At 44.3% G+C, this 15,762-nt stretch overlaps 1 protein-coding gene across 1 annotated transcript; it reads right to left on the bottom strand.

Moving 5' to 3' along the window:
- Positions 1-862: 862 nt before the first annotated feature.
- Positions 863-12,366, bottom strand: Cht (choline transporter). The gene is made up of 7 exons (XM_070672632.1): positions 11,934-12,366; positions 11,133-11,477; positions 9,936-10,306; positions 9,080-9,384; positions 7,822-8,101; positions 6,524-6,741; positions 863-5,887 (listed from the first exon to the last, which is right to left on the bottom strand). The coding sequence occupies exons 3-7, from the start codon at positions 10,207-10,209 to the stop codon at positions 5,159-5,161; spliced, it is 1,806 nt and encodes a 601-aa protein (XP_070528733.1). The 5' UTR covers positions 10,210-10,306; positions 11,133-11,477; positions 11,934-12,366; the 3' UTR covers positions 863-5,158.
- Positions 12,367-15,762: the final 3,396 nt, after the last annotated feature.

The following is a 15,762-nucleotide window of genomic DNA, read 5'->3' as shown; positions in this document are numbered from 1 at the left end:
AATAATTCTTAAAGAAATTTAACTTTATTTAAGTATAAATAAAAAAAATATATATATAAATTTAATAACAGCCTTTAAAAAAAAAAAATTAAGTGCTTTAACCATTTAGATCGTGCGTAAGAATGAAAAATACCCGCTGCTGAAATATAACACGGGCATTAGTTTTCTCTCCAAGAGCGACAACCGTATTCACTGCACTTTGAATATATACATATCTCATGTAGTCTTATCTTATTACGTTTCCTCCTCTTCACGACTAATTATCTAATATACAATAGAGCACACTTTATGATATGTATAAGTTTCTCGTTGCGTTGCCGATTACAACGTACGTTGATTGATATGTAGATGATACGTGGCCGTCTTATGAGAGCATTCTCATAAGCTAATAATGTCTACTAATTTTTCGTCCGCGCGTTTGCAGCGCCTCCGTCTCTCTTAAATTCGTAAAAAAAAAAGAAAAAAAAAGGGAAACGGTGGAATCAATCCAAGCGCATATATCTATTGAGACAAGCAAAATTCACTACGGCATATGTGATTATAACAAAGTGTGGATGAACAACTGACGTACCAAAATCCACGAATTTTTTCCCGTCCTAGTTTCCTGAGTATAAATATTCAAAGACTTAGAAAAAAAAAGAAAACAACGTTCCAAATACATAATAGAATTGCTTAAATTCTTTTATCCGATATCGAAATAAGATGTAAAGATTCGTCTCATGCGCTCAATAATTTCAATCAACGATCCAGGTAAATTGAAAAACTTGAGGAGCCGATGTTTCCAACGATTTCGAAACGTTCCGCGATCGGCTTCAAGGGTCGCGGGGATTTCGAGCTCGCCGAAAAGTTGAAGCGCGCTGCGTAGAAAAAAAAAAAAAAAAATAACTCGCGGTACCTTCGTGATACTTTCATATTATTCCCGGCGCGAGAAGCGAGACGGCCGTCTTCGCACGCGGCTCATTGTAGCGTCGCGCGGTACTTTCGTGCGTGCTTCGGCGGGGAATTATAATAAGGATAATAATTTCGACGCGCGCCGCGCATCTTCACGGGCTCGTTGTCCACGCAGCGTCACGGATTAGCCAGCCGGCGCCGCTCGTCATCGTCTCTAATACCCGAGTGAAAGTCCAGCGGGGCTTAATGACGGGCCGGCGAGCGGAAATGCACGGGAGACGGCGCTTACCGCGGCGAGATCCGCGAATATCTCCCCCGTTCGCGATCCCGTATCGCGTGGCGAGCCGGTAACTTCGCTCCTTCGCGTTTCGAATCGCGCCGCCGCGCCGGTGCTCCGCGTAATTTCACCTCCGAGCCACTTTCCGACTTAACGAGCGGATAATACGGCGTGCGCGCGGACGGGAAACGGTCGGCGGTTCACTTCCGGCAGATCGCCGAAGGATGAATCCGAGAGTATTCTCGATTCCACCGGTGGGCGAGTTCGAAAGGACGCGCGCGATCTTGAATGCCGAACGAGAGAGGTCGGCCGAGCGATTTGAGCGGGTCGGCTAGGGCAAAGAGAATCCGACCGTAAACCGTTTTCGGGGAACCAGAAGAAAATGAAGATACGTTTCGTTGACGTTACTTGATGTAACGTATTTTAGAGTAAAATTAACGCTTCGCAAAAAATGACACACACACACACATACATTCTGATACGCATACATGCAAAGAGATAACATTTTAAGGGCCGCTTCTACACGGATCAACTTGAATCTCGGTTCAACTTGCTTCTTATCTTGTTCCAATTCTTTTTTCTTTTTTTTTTTAATTAGAAAGCGATGCAAGTTTAACAAATCGAGATTAAAATTAATATTTATCGGGCAGAAGTGGACCCGAGTAATTTTTAATCCTTTAGAATATTACATCGGGGACTTCTATTGTTGTGTGCAGATTGCTGCGTTTCGTTGGTATAAGAAGCCCTTTAAAAATTCCTGACACACTCAAACTGCAAATATACATTATTTATCTTCGTTTCCTCGACACGATGTTACGTATTGTATTATTTAAAAGCACCATCATCCAACGTTATTTTAGATTTAATGCTGATATTAAAACTTTTGACATCTCAAATATATAAGGTCGTTTCATATACTTTCAAGTTCGCTATCTGCCTACGAGTAAACGAATTAACAATTCTTGCACATTGAAGAATTTAACATGGAGACAGATCTTGTGACGCGAACTCGTCTGTGAGCGGGGAAATTCTGATCTAACGGGAATAAAAATCCTCGTAAACTAGAAAAATATACTCGATCTGCCACACTCGACGCCAGAGATAACGCATTTCTGTCTAAAAAAAAAAAAAAAAATTAGGTGGGTGAGCATTTTGCAAGCGTAAAACGAACGTAATCGAATGGTCATAGTCACAATTTCGTGCGAAAATTAAGACAAGACTCGGGAGGGGGAGGAGGAGGGAGAGCAACTTAATCGCGTTGAATTCGCCGGGATCGCCAAGTCAAACGCTTATCACAATTCGTCGGATGAATAGAAACTAAGTACAAAAACGCAGCACTACATACGAAATTAATTATCTTAATTATCACGACCTGTCGTTTACTCGCGCAAACGTCGCGTTTCGAGATCCGAAAGGCCGGGGTCCACGTGTGCGCGCGACAAGATCCTTGCTAGATCCAGAGGAACGTTCGGGACCGTCAATCGGAGACGAATCCGCGCGAGAAGCAAGCTCCCGGCACTTGCAGCTTCCTTCGGATTACACGCGAGAGATTCAACGGTTATCAAAAATACTTGTTACTTTGAAATACGCTACATCCTCCTTTTTAATCGCCTTCTTCCTTTCACTCTTTATTATTTTTTATTTTTTTTTTAATCTCACGCTCCCGGTTACTTCTCTAGTGGGGTTTTGTGCTCGTAAATTATCGGCTCTAGATCTCGCCATTCGTCCTCGACGCCGACGTCAGTCTCGAAATGCGGCGTTCTCCTTCTTTGGCGGCAAATAATGACACGACGTATGAACAATCAGGTATAACGAGCGTAAATGTATTACATAGTCTCCTAGGCGTTTTATGCGTATTGCGTATAGCGACCGCGGTATCGGGTGCTATATTAATATACATATATATATTATATGTGAACCACGTAACAAACGGATCCTCAAAATTAACAATGACGGCGATAACTCGTACCTGCGATATTAACACCTATGGATTTAGTCTTCTCGTGTGTGTGTATATATATATAGAGAGAGAGAGAGAGAGACCAGGGTGGTCTACATTCTTCTTACTTCCCGCACTAAGTCGGCTCGTCTCTCTCGCTCTTCAATGCATTTTATCGCTCATGATTTTTATATTATACATTTATGTTATTATATACTATATGATAAACACAACGGACTCCTGCGTTACGAACTATCTGCCTGACATTTCGCGACTCATGCTGACGAGCGCACGAACGGGAACGTAATAAAGGATAATCGACGAAATAATAAATTTTTTATCATTTAATTTTCTTTTTTAGGCACCTAAATTAGGAAAAGTTTTTTGTTTTAACATATGCGAATGGTATAAAATTATTTTTGCTAGCGCGCATCGTTCGAGGCGCGGAAAGAATCGGGAGAAAGTATACCCGCGACCTCACGTACAAACCCGTGTAAACACGTCGGGCACTCAATCTAATTAATATCTAACGAAGAAGAGCCACGCGCGTCGATCGATCGAGTCCCGCGATGGGAACCCTTGCAACCCCCGCGATTTTCCTGAGTCAGGCAGATCGTTCGCGTATCGAAATATTCTCAAGCAGCTCTTTGTTAAACTCTAAATATATATATATATATATATAATATCTTCTTCGTATATATTATTTATATATATATATATATACTTATTACATATATATATATATATATAAATATATATTTCTCCAAAAAAAAACAAGGAAATCACTAGGCCTAATTGGCGGTGCGGGGATAGGGACGTCCTGCCCAAGTACGCCCGAAGCTCCAACTTCCGGTTTAAAAACGCCACGCTTATTCCCTTGCCGCTCGCGCGCATTTTTCAGTCACCCTTAGGCTCGCTTCGCTCTGCGAGCTCCGATAAATTCAGAAGTCTAATGTCTACTAGAAGAATTGTTTTATGCGAGACAAGCTCTTCTATTAAACGAGTTTTTTTTTCTTTTTTTTTATTTATTATGTCTAATCTCGGATAAAATTAATCGGAACTCGGTCGAAGCGGGCTTTATTTCTCCTTTTTTTTTTTTTTCGAGTTTCTTCCCGTTTTCTCGTTTATTGCTTTATCTGAGCAGTGACGAAAGCGCGAATTCGAGCGGTCGCGGGCAGGTACAGATCGTTACACGGGCACTGGCGTGCAAACGTGTTGAGAGACACTCAGCCATTCACGCAAAGAGAAGATACACACACGGACGCATTCTTAAGTACGCGGGTACGAAAAAAATTTCGTGCAGGACTTACCGTAAGCCACCGCATTGTTGGCTCATCTCGGAGCTTCGTGGTCGTAAAGGCGGGTAGAGAAAGGAATTGCGAACTGGAAAACGGGACGCCGTGGGTTTGCACAACCGGCCGAGAAAACCGGAAATCCGATTAACACTAGAACAACGGTCCGAGGTGAACAATTTGTGCCGCTGACGATTCCGACCGTCTTACAACAATCGCGACAATTAAACTCACGGTCTCTTCAGAGATAAGTTAGATTAGAAGAAGTAATGCTAGTTAAGAGCACGTGGAACTACGTCTTTCTTGTGTTAGCAGACTAAATCGAAAATGCGAAGTAACGTGGGGGCAAACCGGACGTTCTAGTATTAATTCCCGTTCGAAATTTTCTCCGGAGTTATTTTGACAATTAATTGATCGATATTATCAGCCAAAAGAAAAAAAAAAAGAATTAATTACTAAATAAATTACCGCTTAATTAATCGGATGAGAGGCCCCTCGAGATTTAACGCTTGGAACGGTTTTCTGTCGCGTTTGTCAGAAACTTGCGGTGGTAAGAGTCAAGAGTTGAGAGAAACGCTGTAAAATGTGACTGAACGTATACCGTTGAGAGGAAAGAACAACGGGCCGGCAGCAAAATTCGACAGTAAGCCGTGAGGAGGAGCCCGCGAAGGTTGGAACAGGGGAAAAAGGAAACGAAAGACAGATACCCGCACCGCCGCACTTATTGTTGGTCACAGCATCCGATCACGGAACCAGGAATTAGAACGCGGTGCTGGATTGCGGCTGACGGGGCGCGCCGCCGGGCACGTGCGGTACCAGGTGTCCCCCGGCACCGCCGACCCCACCGCCGCCACCGCCGACGACGCCGTCCGCGGTACTTCCGACGGCCGTACATCCCGGGTCCATGTCGTAGTCCGGCTCGAGCGCAGGGTTCACTCGGCCGTTCGATTCGTCCTTGCTGCCGTAGAGTCGGCCGACTCCTCCGGCTAGGACCGCCATCTGCTCGCCTTCGGCCGGGTCGGGGCCCACCCGCTCGACGTCCTCCGGGATGTTCACCACGCACCTGAAGACGTCGTAGCCCGGCGCGAGCCGCCCGGTCAGGAAAGCGAACTGCGTGCCGTACGATACTCCGACCAGGGTCACCAGCGACATCAGCATCGCCAGCGTCCTGAACGGAAACATTTGCGTCGACGTCTCCTCGTTGTAGCCTGGATAGCGTATTAGCGCGGGCAGTCCCATCACCGGCTCGCCGCCACTGACGCGTACCAGGAAGGCAATTATATACGCCGACAGGCTGCCGTAGGTGTTGCAGTAGTCCTTGAAGTGCACTACCATCAGCAGCTGCGGGAACAGGATCACGTAGACCAGATCCGAGCACATTGACCAGAGGCCGTAGATCGACGGTATTGTGAGGGCCATCACGGTGCTCAGGACGCCGACCACGCCGATCCCCGCCCGCATCACCCAGATGATCTCCATCTCCGACGCCTACGCAATGGATGTGAGGATCGCGTACCCACGTGGGTCAGTATCGGGCGGTTACCAAGTTGCAAGCGGCATTACGACTCGTGAATAACAATGGCACGACTCGCGAGAGATCGATACTCGGGTGCACAATGAGAGACTGACGCAATTAGGATAGTGCTGGCAATTACGCGATGCAAATATAAGCCGTGCGCGCATATAGCCGAATACGATAAGAAAAATCGACTAAAACTTTTTAAAAAATTCATGCCCTGCAAAAAAAAAAAAAAAAAAGAAAGAAAAAGAAAAAAGTAATTCTAATCTAAGAAAATATTAAACGAAATGAGAACAAGAGAAAGATAAATTGTAATCACTGCGCGAACTCGTATCAATCGGAAGCTAACGAACGCGAAATAAGCCCGGCTTAACGACGAGCTAATTTGCGCGGCCGTTATTCATGACATCGCGGAAAACTTTACGGGGAGCTCGTTATAAAGTTCTGCCTTGCACGCGTTAAAATTATGCATCGACACGTGCTGCGGTACGGCGCGCCGAGTGGCTTTGAAATAAAACGCAGGATGGACGGAGCATGAGTTACGCCGCGAGATCGCAAATGGAAAGCGGCACGAGCGGGCCGCTGAATCTCGAAAGAAAACTCACCCGCTGGCGGAAGATCAATTTGTAAACGTTTCTAGCAAACATGGAACTAGCAGAGAGAATGCTGCTGTCCGCAGAAGACATCACCGCCGCCGACACCGCACCCAACCCGAAGAAGGAAACGAAATCCGGTGTTAAGTATTGCAGAACTAGCGGCAATATCATGCTGGTCTCCGCATCCGTGAAGGGATAAGGGCCAGTATATCCCGTCTCGTTCCAAGCTGTGACATAAATTTTATACGTGTTTAATTGCACGCCTGTTTAGGCGATCTTCATTTGCGTCGACAATTAGTCGACTAATTACACACCCGGCCCTATTTTGTCTTCTATTTTTTTTGGTTTTTTTTTTGTTCTTTTTCTTTTTCTTTTTCGATATTACGCCGCGTAATCGTAATTTAATTCCCCCGTTTTAGCACCTCATTTAATTCTCGCTGAGATGTATCAGTGCGGAATACCGTGCTGTAAAGTCGCGTTATATACGCGCGGTTAATGTAGGCGGAATATTATATATATAGGGCACTCCGAAAAAGCAATAGAGAACTTCCCCCGTCTTCGTCTATCGTTTCGATTTGTATCGCTATTTGTTTCATCTACGCGTCCGCCGTCTTTGTTCTGTACCGTGTCCGTAATCGCGAGATTCAGATTGCGTCTCTTTCTACGCTCCCTTTTTCCCTTGCCAATTGTCCGCGTGTTCGGGGGTTCTTCCGTAACATGCCGGCGCGGGGTACCGAATTAGTTCCGGGGACGTAGCGTTACAAACCGGGGGCAAGGAGTCGTCGCGTTCACAACCCTCGCCCTCGCAAGGGCAACGCCACATGGCCGGGATCCCACGCTATTGTGCACGCACGCGAATATACTCGAGACAACCTCCCCCTCCTCGTCGAGGCGCCCTTTGCGCCCTTCCGCGTCCGCGCCACTTGTAAATACCAGCAGTTCCTTCCTCGTCGCGCCACCAAATGTCAAGTAGCCTCAGAACACGAGGAAAAGCGTGGGACGACGGGCAACCCGGGTCTTAATTCGATCCTCTCGAACGAGGAGCGAGAATGGGGGGGAAAAACTCGCGAAGGGAGATCCCGTTACTGCACCCTCGGTCGGGGGTGGAAGAACCGAAGAACGAGAAACGCCTCGTTTAAATATTAATGCGCTTAAATTGGGCTCTTTTTTCGTCGTCGGAAAATTCTTAAGATATCTTCCTCTGAGAAAACGAGCTCGCCCCGCCGAACGTTTGCACGTCTTACTTAAATATTTGTTCGTAAAATTTCTACCGCTTATCGGGGAATAATTAATTGCGTGGTACTCACGAGTTGCTTTGGCGATCGCTCCAATCAAGACGGGAGGAATGGCCATTAGGATGCAGCCTATTGCGGCGACGTAACTCAATACTTGAGCTCTCCCCGCGGTTTTCGAAGAGAGGACGCGTTGGAAGTACACTTGCCAAGGTATACCGCCGAATATTAAAAGTAAACCGTAATCCAAATAATACCAGTACTCTCCAGGATTCACTTGGCCAATCCAGTCAACATCCATAGAACTAAGAGATTCTACTTTTGGATTGGACCACGCGAACGGGATACACATCCACTATTAACAAAATAATTTTCATTATTTTAATTTAATACGTTACGCGATAAAATAACGAATTAAAAATTTTTTGTAATATTAATTTAATTATCAATATAAATATATGAAAGGGCAGAGAAACATCTGTTAATGAAACTAGAAATTAAATATATTAAAATTTACGTTGAAGCTGTTTTCAGACAACTTGTCATTAATTTAATTTATCTTTTAATCAATTAATACTAGCCAATATAGTATAATATAAATTATAATATAAATTTGACTGAACGAGATTATTTAATTTTTTTTTTCTTTTTATTTTTTTTACGATTTAAATGACAATCGAATAAATTAATCTAAAAATGGAACGTAAAAAGATAATATCTTTGCATTGGGAAGGTTTAAAGTTCACCGTTCTAAGCTCTCTGGTAGGAACGGATTTTCGCAGAAATAATGGCTCGATATCGTTCTTTCGGGAAGTGGGTCACCACTCGTATACGTCACCGGGTATAAATTTGGTAATACAAACGCTCGCAGTAGCAGGGCTACGGTATCGATTAACTCGAGAGCTTATATTGTACTGGAGACTCGTCCGTTTGAACGTATGCACGGGTCAAGCAAACTATGACATTTATCAGAATATAACTCTACATAGGATAAAAAAAAAAAAAAAAAAATGAAAGAAAGAAAAAAGAAAAATAGAACTTCTCTGCGGAATTTTAACGATATGTCTACAAATCTTATTTTGTTTTAATTCAAAAGTTTCTTCTTCATTAATAAAAATTAATTTACTCAAAATAAACTTTGCTTTAACTGCGTCGCGAATCGTCGCCTGCAGTTGTTCAAATACGCTTTTTAATATATTATTGATAATTCGACAACTCGCACGAGATGCATTTCCAACTCAAATTACGTTATTTGCCTTTGTGCTAAATAAATAATTACGCCCGATTGCGAGTTGCCTGATGTGCTTCGACGGGCGCGAGATCGATCGCTTACCAGACCGATGAATATGCAGAAGAGCTGAATGACGTCGGTGTAAGCGACGGAGTAGAGACCGCCGAAGAGGGTGTAGAAAACCGCGATGCAGGCACTCAGGATGACGGAGGTGCCCTGGTCCATGTCGATGATCACCGCCAGCGTAGCTCCTAGGGCCGCGAGAATGCCCGCCGCCCAGAAGACCTCGCCGCACAGAGCAGGCAGAAATAAGAGGCCGCCCATACGTTCCCCGAACGCGTCTTGAAGTGGATCCAACATCGTGACGTACCCCTGCTGTCGCATCTTGTTCGCGAAGAAAATACCACCTGCGACAGACACCCCGAGATGATTGAAGATTTTAAAGAAACAAATGTTCAGAAATTCTTTTTTTTTTTATTTTATTTTTTTTTTCTCTCTAACGTCATCGGACGATCATTCACAGCACAGGCGTAGCAAAGCCAGCTTTCAATGGACTTATAGCCGCGGTTATTCTTTGCCGAGGTCGTTCGGCGGTGCGCGAGACATTGATGGAAAAGTTATCGTCTTTATACGGGAGAGCCGATAGCGAAAACTCCGTCGGCCGTCTGCTGTATTACAGGAGTTCTATTATCAGCTACCGTAACTTCTCCGGTTATGTATAAGCATTTCAGTTGTGTAAAGAAAGACGCAGCCATAGAACCGCAATCTTTCGATTGTTCTATCATCGAGCTTAGCAACTGTGAACTATCGTCATTTATCCGGCCGATTAAGAGAAACATTTCCCATTCCGGTATTCAAATAATTTTTTATTTACGAAAAAGGATAAAGAAATTAATTTTTATTTTTATTAATCACAATTTTTAAATTAATTAATTAATTAACGGGTAGGTAAACTCACCGAAAACGAGACTCAGGGCGTATCCAAAAGGTGCCTGGCACCAGACCAGGCCCTTCGTATAGATTGCCTCGGCGGTGCCGTTGATGTAACCGCCACCGACCCAGGTCGCCGTCATCGTGAATATCCCGACGAAGAGGCCGATCGAGCGGCCGGCGAGCATGACCTCTTCCTCGGAGTCGTTGCCCGCCTCCTTTTTCCTGGCCGCCCATATTCCCACGCCCAGGATCAGCAGGTAGAAGAGAACGATGGAGATCACCCCGGCGATGTTGATCATTTTCGGGGAATAGGGATCTACCGGTGCTAACTCGAGCTGACGATGACGTAAGTCTGAGAAATTCGGCGGTCGATCCGCTTTGGGATTGTCCGGATATCTAAATTTAATTTTTCTTAGACACTTTTTGGACTTTCCAAAAATAATTATAAAAGTAGAATTAAAGTATTTTGCAAAAAAAAAAAAGAAAAGAAATCGAATTCTTAAACTTGTGTTAAATAATTTTTTACAATACATCGTATTCTGGGGAAAAAAATTTTTTTAATCTTACATACTTTAAAAATTATATTTAAAAAAAAGGGTAAGAGTCAACGACGTGGATTCCCTTCTTTTATTCTTTAGTAATTCTAACGGGCGTAAAAACTTTTCAGCGTATGCTTTACAAAGAACTTATCAATTTCGCACTGAGTGTATTAAAGTCTTCCGCTTGATTAACATCGTGACCGTCGCGTTAGCGCCCAACAAGTGCAGCTAAGCACAAATATTATGTTTCTACCCGTGGGGGTATTTAAATCGTTCAACCGAGTTCACCCTCTAATCCTGTTAGGCGCGGTCTGCCCGAGGCGCCGCTCAATCCGGCTTTGAAAAGAATGTAGCTTCGATTAAATACAAATGCGCGCTTCATTCAGCGTTAAATGGAAAAACAAAAGCTGCAACTTTCTTTGCGACAAAAAAAAAAAAAAAAAAAAAAAAAACGAGCAAGGAAGAGATTAAAAATTTACTATAATTTTATACGCAAGAGAAGTACAACGACTTTCTCACTTCTTTTCCTTTCTTCTTTTTAAACGACGACAAAAGAGAAAATAATTAAAGGGTTGTTGAGGGCGCCGGAAATTGTCGCGGGGAAATTTTTAGCCGGCGAGTCTCGGTGCGCCGCGCGAAAAAGGGTTTGGGGGCAGAGTCGAGGACCAGGACGGAAGGTTTACCTTTGAAATCCCCGCGAGGTACAATCACGCAACAGCGGGGGGCAGCCTCACACGGGCACCGGCGGCATTTCCTGATGACGCTGTTTCCAGACGACCGACAACGACGCTGGGTTGGGGTTTGGGGGGCAGCAATCACCCCACCGGAGCGAGGTCTTCTGGGAGGGGCTATTCCTTGTCCTAAACGCGAGGCCGCCCATGGGCGCTGATGGCCATCGATTTTCACCTAACTCACCGAGCCTGCTGCTTCCCTGCCCGCTTGGTTTCTTCGTTTCCACCCTTTCCCCTTGTCTTCCTCCTGCGCCCACGGTACCGGGACCGATCGCGAGGATCAGCACGGTCCTTTACCTAGAAGAACGAGGGCTACTGAGCCTAAAAGTACCTCGTGCGAAAGAACGTACGGGAAAATCACCGAGTAAAGCATTTCGGATAGAAAATATCACCTGGCGTTTAGATTAATGCTTAGAATCGAGTTAGAGGCACGATCGATTGATAGAAAATCGAAGGGGTATTAAAATATCGTTGGCTATTGTCACTTTCTAATTAATTGCATAATTATAAAACATTATATTTGCATTTTGACAAATTTATCGTTCGTTAACTCTTCGTCACTGGTAGCAATCACCCCGACAAAAGTTCAATTTTTTTTTTCTTTTTTAATTTAACGAGTAAGGAAGTTTATTCGATTCTGTCTTACACAATAGAAACTAATTATTTTATTTTATTTTATTATATTTTTTTCTTTAAAGATCACTATTCTCTCTTTATAAACTCGTTCATCGATACAGCAGACTAGTTACTTACGGGCACTTTTTCCGCGCGTCCACTGAACAGCTCTCCCGATCCCGAAGGAACCCAGCGGCCGCGACTATCTCATTGTTGCGAGTCGGCGTTTAATGCGAACGGTCGTCGGCCGGGGGGTACCAGTGACCGAATCGAAGGGAAACCGGCGCTGAAAGTGCAAGAGTCGTCCTCTCACGTGACGGGGAGCGCATCTACCGGTCCCGGGACAGACGGAGCGCGGAATAAATCGGGGGTCGCAGTGACCGGCGTCTCGTCGTTCTTATTATCGTGGCCGTGATTATCGCAGTCACCGTCGTTTGTCGTCGCCGTCGCTGTCGCCGTCGCCGTCGTGGTCGTCGTTGTCGTTGCCGTCGGAACGACGCTACCGGAACGTGCCGTCGTCGTCCCGTACAGTCTCGGGGGCCACTTCGTACTGAGAGGGTCGGCCGTCTGCCGCTCGCGCGAGGACCGCCGACGACGGAGGGAGGGCACTCGGCGCCGATATTGATTCGACCCCCGTGACGTCACGGCGCGGCGTCACGCGGGGGAGGGTGCGCAGCACCCCTAATCACCCCGCCGTTCCCCGAAAGGCACCCTGCATCCCTCCACGCGTGCCGTTCGCACTACATCCCTCGCTGTCGTCTACCCCCTTTGTGCCCTCGAGTCCCATTCCGCCACAAACCCGTTCTCGCCCCCTTCGCTAGGGGTAAAGCGGGGGGCGTGGACTGCCGGCTTTGGCTGGTCGTCGCTGAGTTTGCGCCTCCGTACGGAGATCGCGAACTTTCTGTCCCTCTCGCCCCGTTCCGTCGCTCTCGTTTCACTTCTTTTCGCGCGGATTAGCGGAAATTCGGAGGAGGTGGACGGGGATGAGCGAGGGTTGAAGTCGCGCAGGAGATGAAGAGCCCGGTTCTATACCAGTTCGGGGGATGTGTTATTTCCTGGTGAACGTCGCGCGCGTAGGCCGATCCGCTTCTTCACGAACAGAGGAGACGTATGCGCGTTGATTTAACGATATCACGGCACGCGAAATGCCTACAGATTCATCCGACGTTCTCTCTTCCGTAAATGTCAAGAAGGAAAATAAAATTTATCTTGTTATTTGATCCCGAGAATTAAAGACACACTCGGACTTTATTAGCTCCCTTAGTATAATAAAAATTAATAATAATGGTACGATTTAATAAACCTCGGATAGCTAACCACGTTCTTACTTTAGCGATATAATATTAGAAGTAGCATTGATCTATTTCTACAGCAAGCGCGAATAACTTAATTAACCTTCGAAGGCTAATTAAGTTGTTCGCGTTTACTTCTATATTAAAAACTTAATAATTCCACCACTCAAAACCGAAAGTTACGCATGGTCTATTTGCGTTACTGTAAAAAAATTATAAATTACATCATAGTCGCTTAAAAAATTAGTTATAATTCGCGGAGGATTATTCGTCCCTTTATTATCTCTGTTTTATTTTATTTTTATTTCAAGAGTCTCTATCTTTTTTTTTCTTTAATTTTTTTCTAAGTTTTTTAAAATATTTCAACCGTGAAATGGACTAATCAATTTTTCTGCACATCGTATCTTTTATTGATTAAAACTCCCACATGTAGGTATCAAAATTTTATAAACTTAATTCAGGTTCTGTGGAAGTACCGGCTCCAGTTTTTTCATCACCTCGAAGTTACAATATAAATTATAAGGCTGACGTAGTTTGTGGTAACATTTCGGAGTCTCCAGGTATACGCGTGGGCAGAAGTTCGCGGGGGTGGCAGAATAGGGGTAGCGTGGGGATGGACAGGTGAGGGCGAGGGTGGAAAGCACGTCGATGAGAAAAGAAAGGCACACGACCTGGTGAATCGATCACTCCAAAAACATATATCCACCGCTTGGATTGCCGCGATTAATCACGTGGGCGAAGGCTTATTTCGTTAAACAACCGACTATTATTAATTCTCGAGTGGAACACTGAGATACGGTGACCCAGGACGATTTTTAAACGTTAGAATTTCTTTTTTATATCTCTTACAATTTCAGTTTTCTTATTTTAATGTTTGTCGCGTTAATTTTTAAAAATTGGTTCAAAATTAATGTACCAAGTCTCGAGACGTAACAAAAAAAAATAGAGTCGCTTGAATGGTGTATCATTAAAGGATTAAAAGAAATCCGCGAAAGTGATTTGTCATTGCAGGGACGATAATCAAATTCTAAGCGAAATATTCAAAGTGTCGTCAGTTGTGTCGAATCACGAAATGATGTCGAGATAAGATGGCCATTGTGCCGGCACTTGTTCCTTCGTGACGAAGACAATACCTCGTGACACGAATTTAATTACAAATTGATGCAAATGAGAATACATAAATTTGCATCGCGAGTAGTAGTATATTAATTAAAATGATTAAAAAAAAAAAAAGTAACGTGAACTCCGCGTTTATTCTTACACTGTAAAATGTAACGCGATGCAATATAACGTTCCAAGCGTCCAGTTATTATTACGATAAAATATTACAGCCACGTGGCATTGAATACACTTTCAAGACATAATTTACTTTACGAAATTATCTACCTGATTTCTACAAATTTTCTGTTAACTCTCAAGTGAAACGTCGGGTGCCGGTGCGATTTTTCCTATTTTTTAAAGAGCAGCTTTGCACTTGCATGCGTGACGCGGCCGTATCGCGATCGTTACGTTAGTAAGGGCGCGGCAGATTAAAAATGACAATCGGTCGAGTAAGTTCAAACGACCCCGAACCCGTTCGTCACAAAGTCAAGCATCCACGTCCGCGCGGGAGTGCCGCCGAATTGAAATTCGCCCGGCCACGTGTCAGGTGAAGCACCCGGGGAACGGCTATACGCACGTGGCATTCGTGTGCACTTGGTAACCGGATACGACGATAGGAATAGGGTTCCATTATAGGGAAACGCGAGGCTCCGATTTTTAAAGGCCCCACACGTGACGCACTTGCAGATCACGTACGGGAACGGTGACGTGTTTCGGAGTAAGGTCGGTCTTTCTTGCTCGGGCTTATTTCGTTGGCGTAACACGGTAACGTAACGCCAGCTTTACAGAAATTAATTCCTTTACTTAATATATCTCAGTAGCCAAATAATTCTAAAAGCATTTCGATCACCTTTTAAAATTTAATTTCCTTACTTCGATATCTCGGCTAAAAAAGTCTTTTATTTTTTCTTTCTTTTTATATATATATTTATTTTATATATTCTGCAAGTGGTGAATACCGAATAAGATGTTTGCCGTGTAATTTCTCTCGACATTTTAATATATATTGCAAGCAATACGAGAACGTACGGCGAACTTTCTATATGCCTGAATTATTCTTTGCCAGCTAGCCGTACGTGCTGGTGAAGTTAATATTGTATTCTTCGGCAATTCCTATTATCTAAAACGTAGCCGTTTCTATTTCCTCGGAATCGACGCCGCAATAGATACTTTAAATGCAAGCGTGCCGCCGACATTTGCTTATTCGTTTCACCGCGAACTTCTCGTATCTATTTCCTTCTCGTCAGCGTTCGGTAAAATTCACGGCGGAAGCAAGTTAATTTCTAACAATTTAACCTCTAAGAAAATATTCTTACTAATTTGGAGAAGTCCTTTACTTAAACTCTTCTTTTTCTTCAATCTTTCCCTTTGGCAATCGATGGCGCACAAACGAAGATTCGACCGATAAATATCTCGTGCGTGAAATGAAATAGAATGAAATAAAGTGCTCGGGAAAGCGTGCCACTTGAATTGTGTCAGTGGTGCCATTCGTCGACAAACGGCGTAACCCGATCGCAGCGTCCCGCCGCTTATTTTACAAAGATGGCGCTACGTGTACTAATATTAGCGTCACG

This window comes from Cardiocondyla obscurior, linkage group LG26 (genome assembly GCF_019399895.1).
Source record: "Cardiocondyla obscurior isolate alpha-2009 linkage group LG26, Cobs3.1, whole genome shotgun sequence".
NCBI classification, from domain to species: domain Eukaryota; kingdom Metazoa; phylum Arthropoda; class Insecta; order Hymenoptera; family Formicidae; genus Cardiocondyla; species Cardiocondyla obscurior.
The sequence above is the reverse complement of the archived record's forward strand: the minus strand, read 5'-3'. Positions and strand labels throughout refer to the sequence as shown.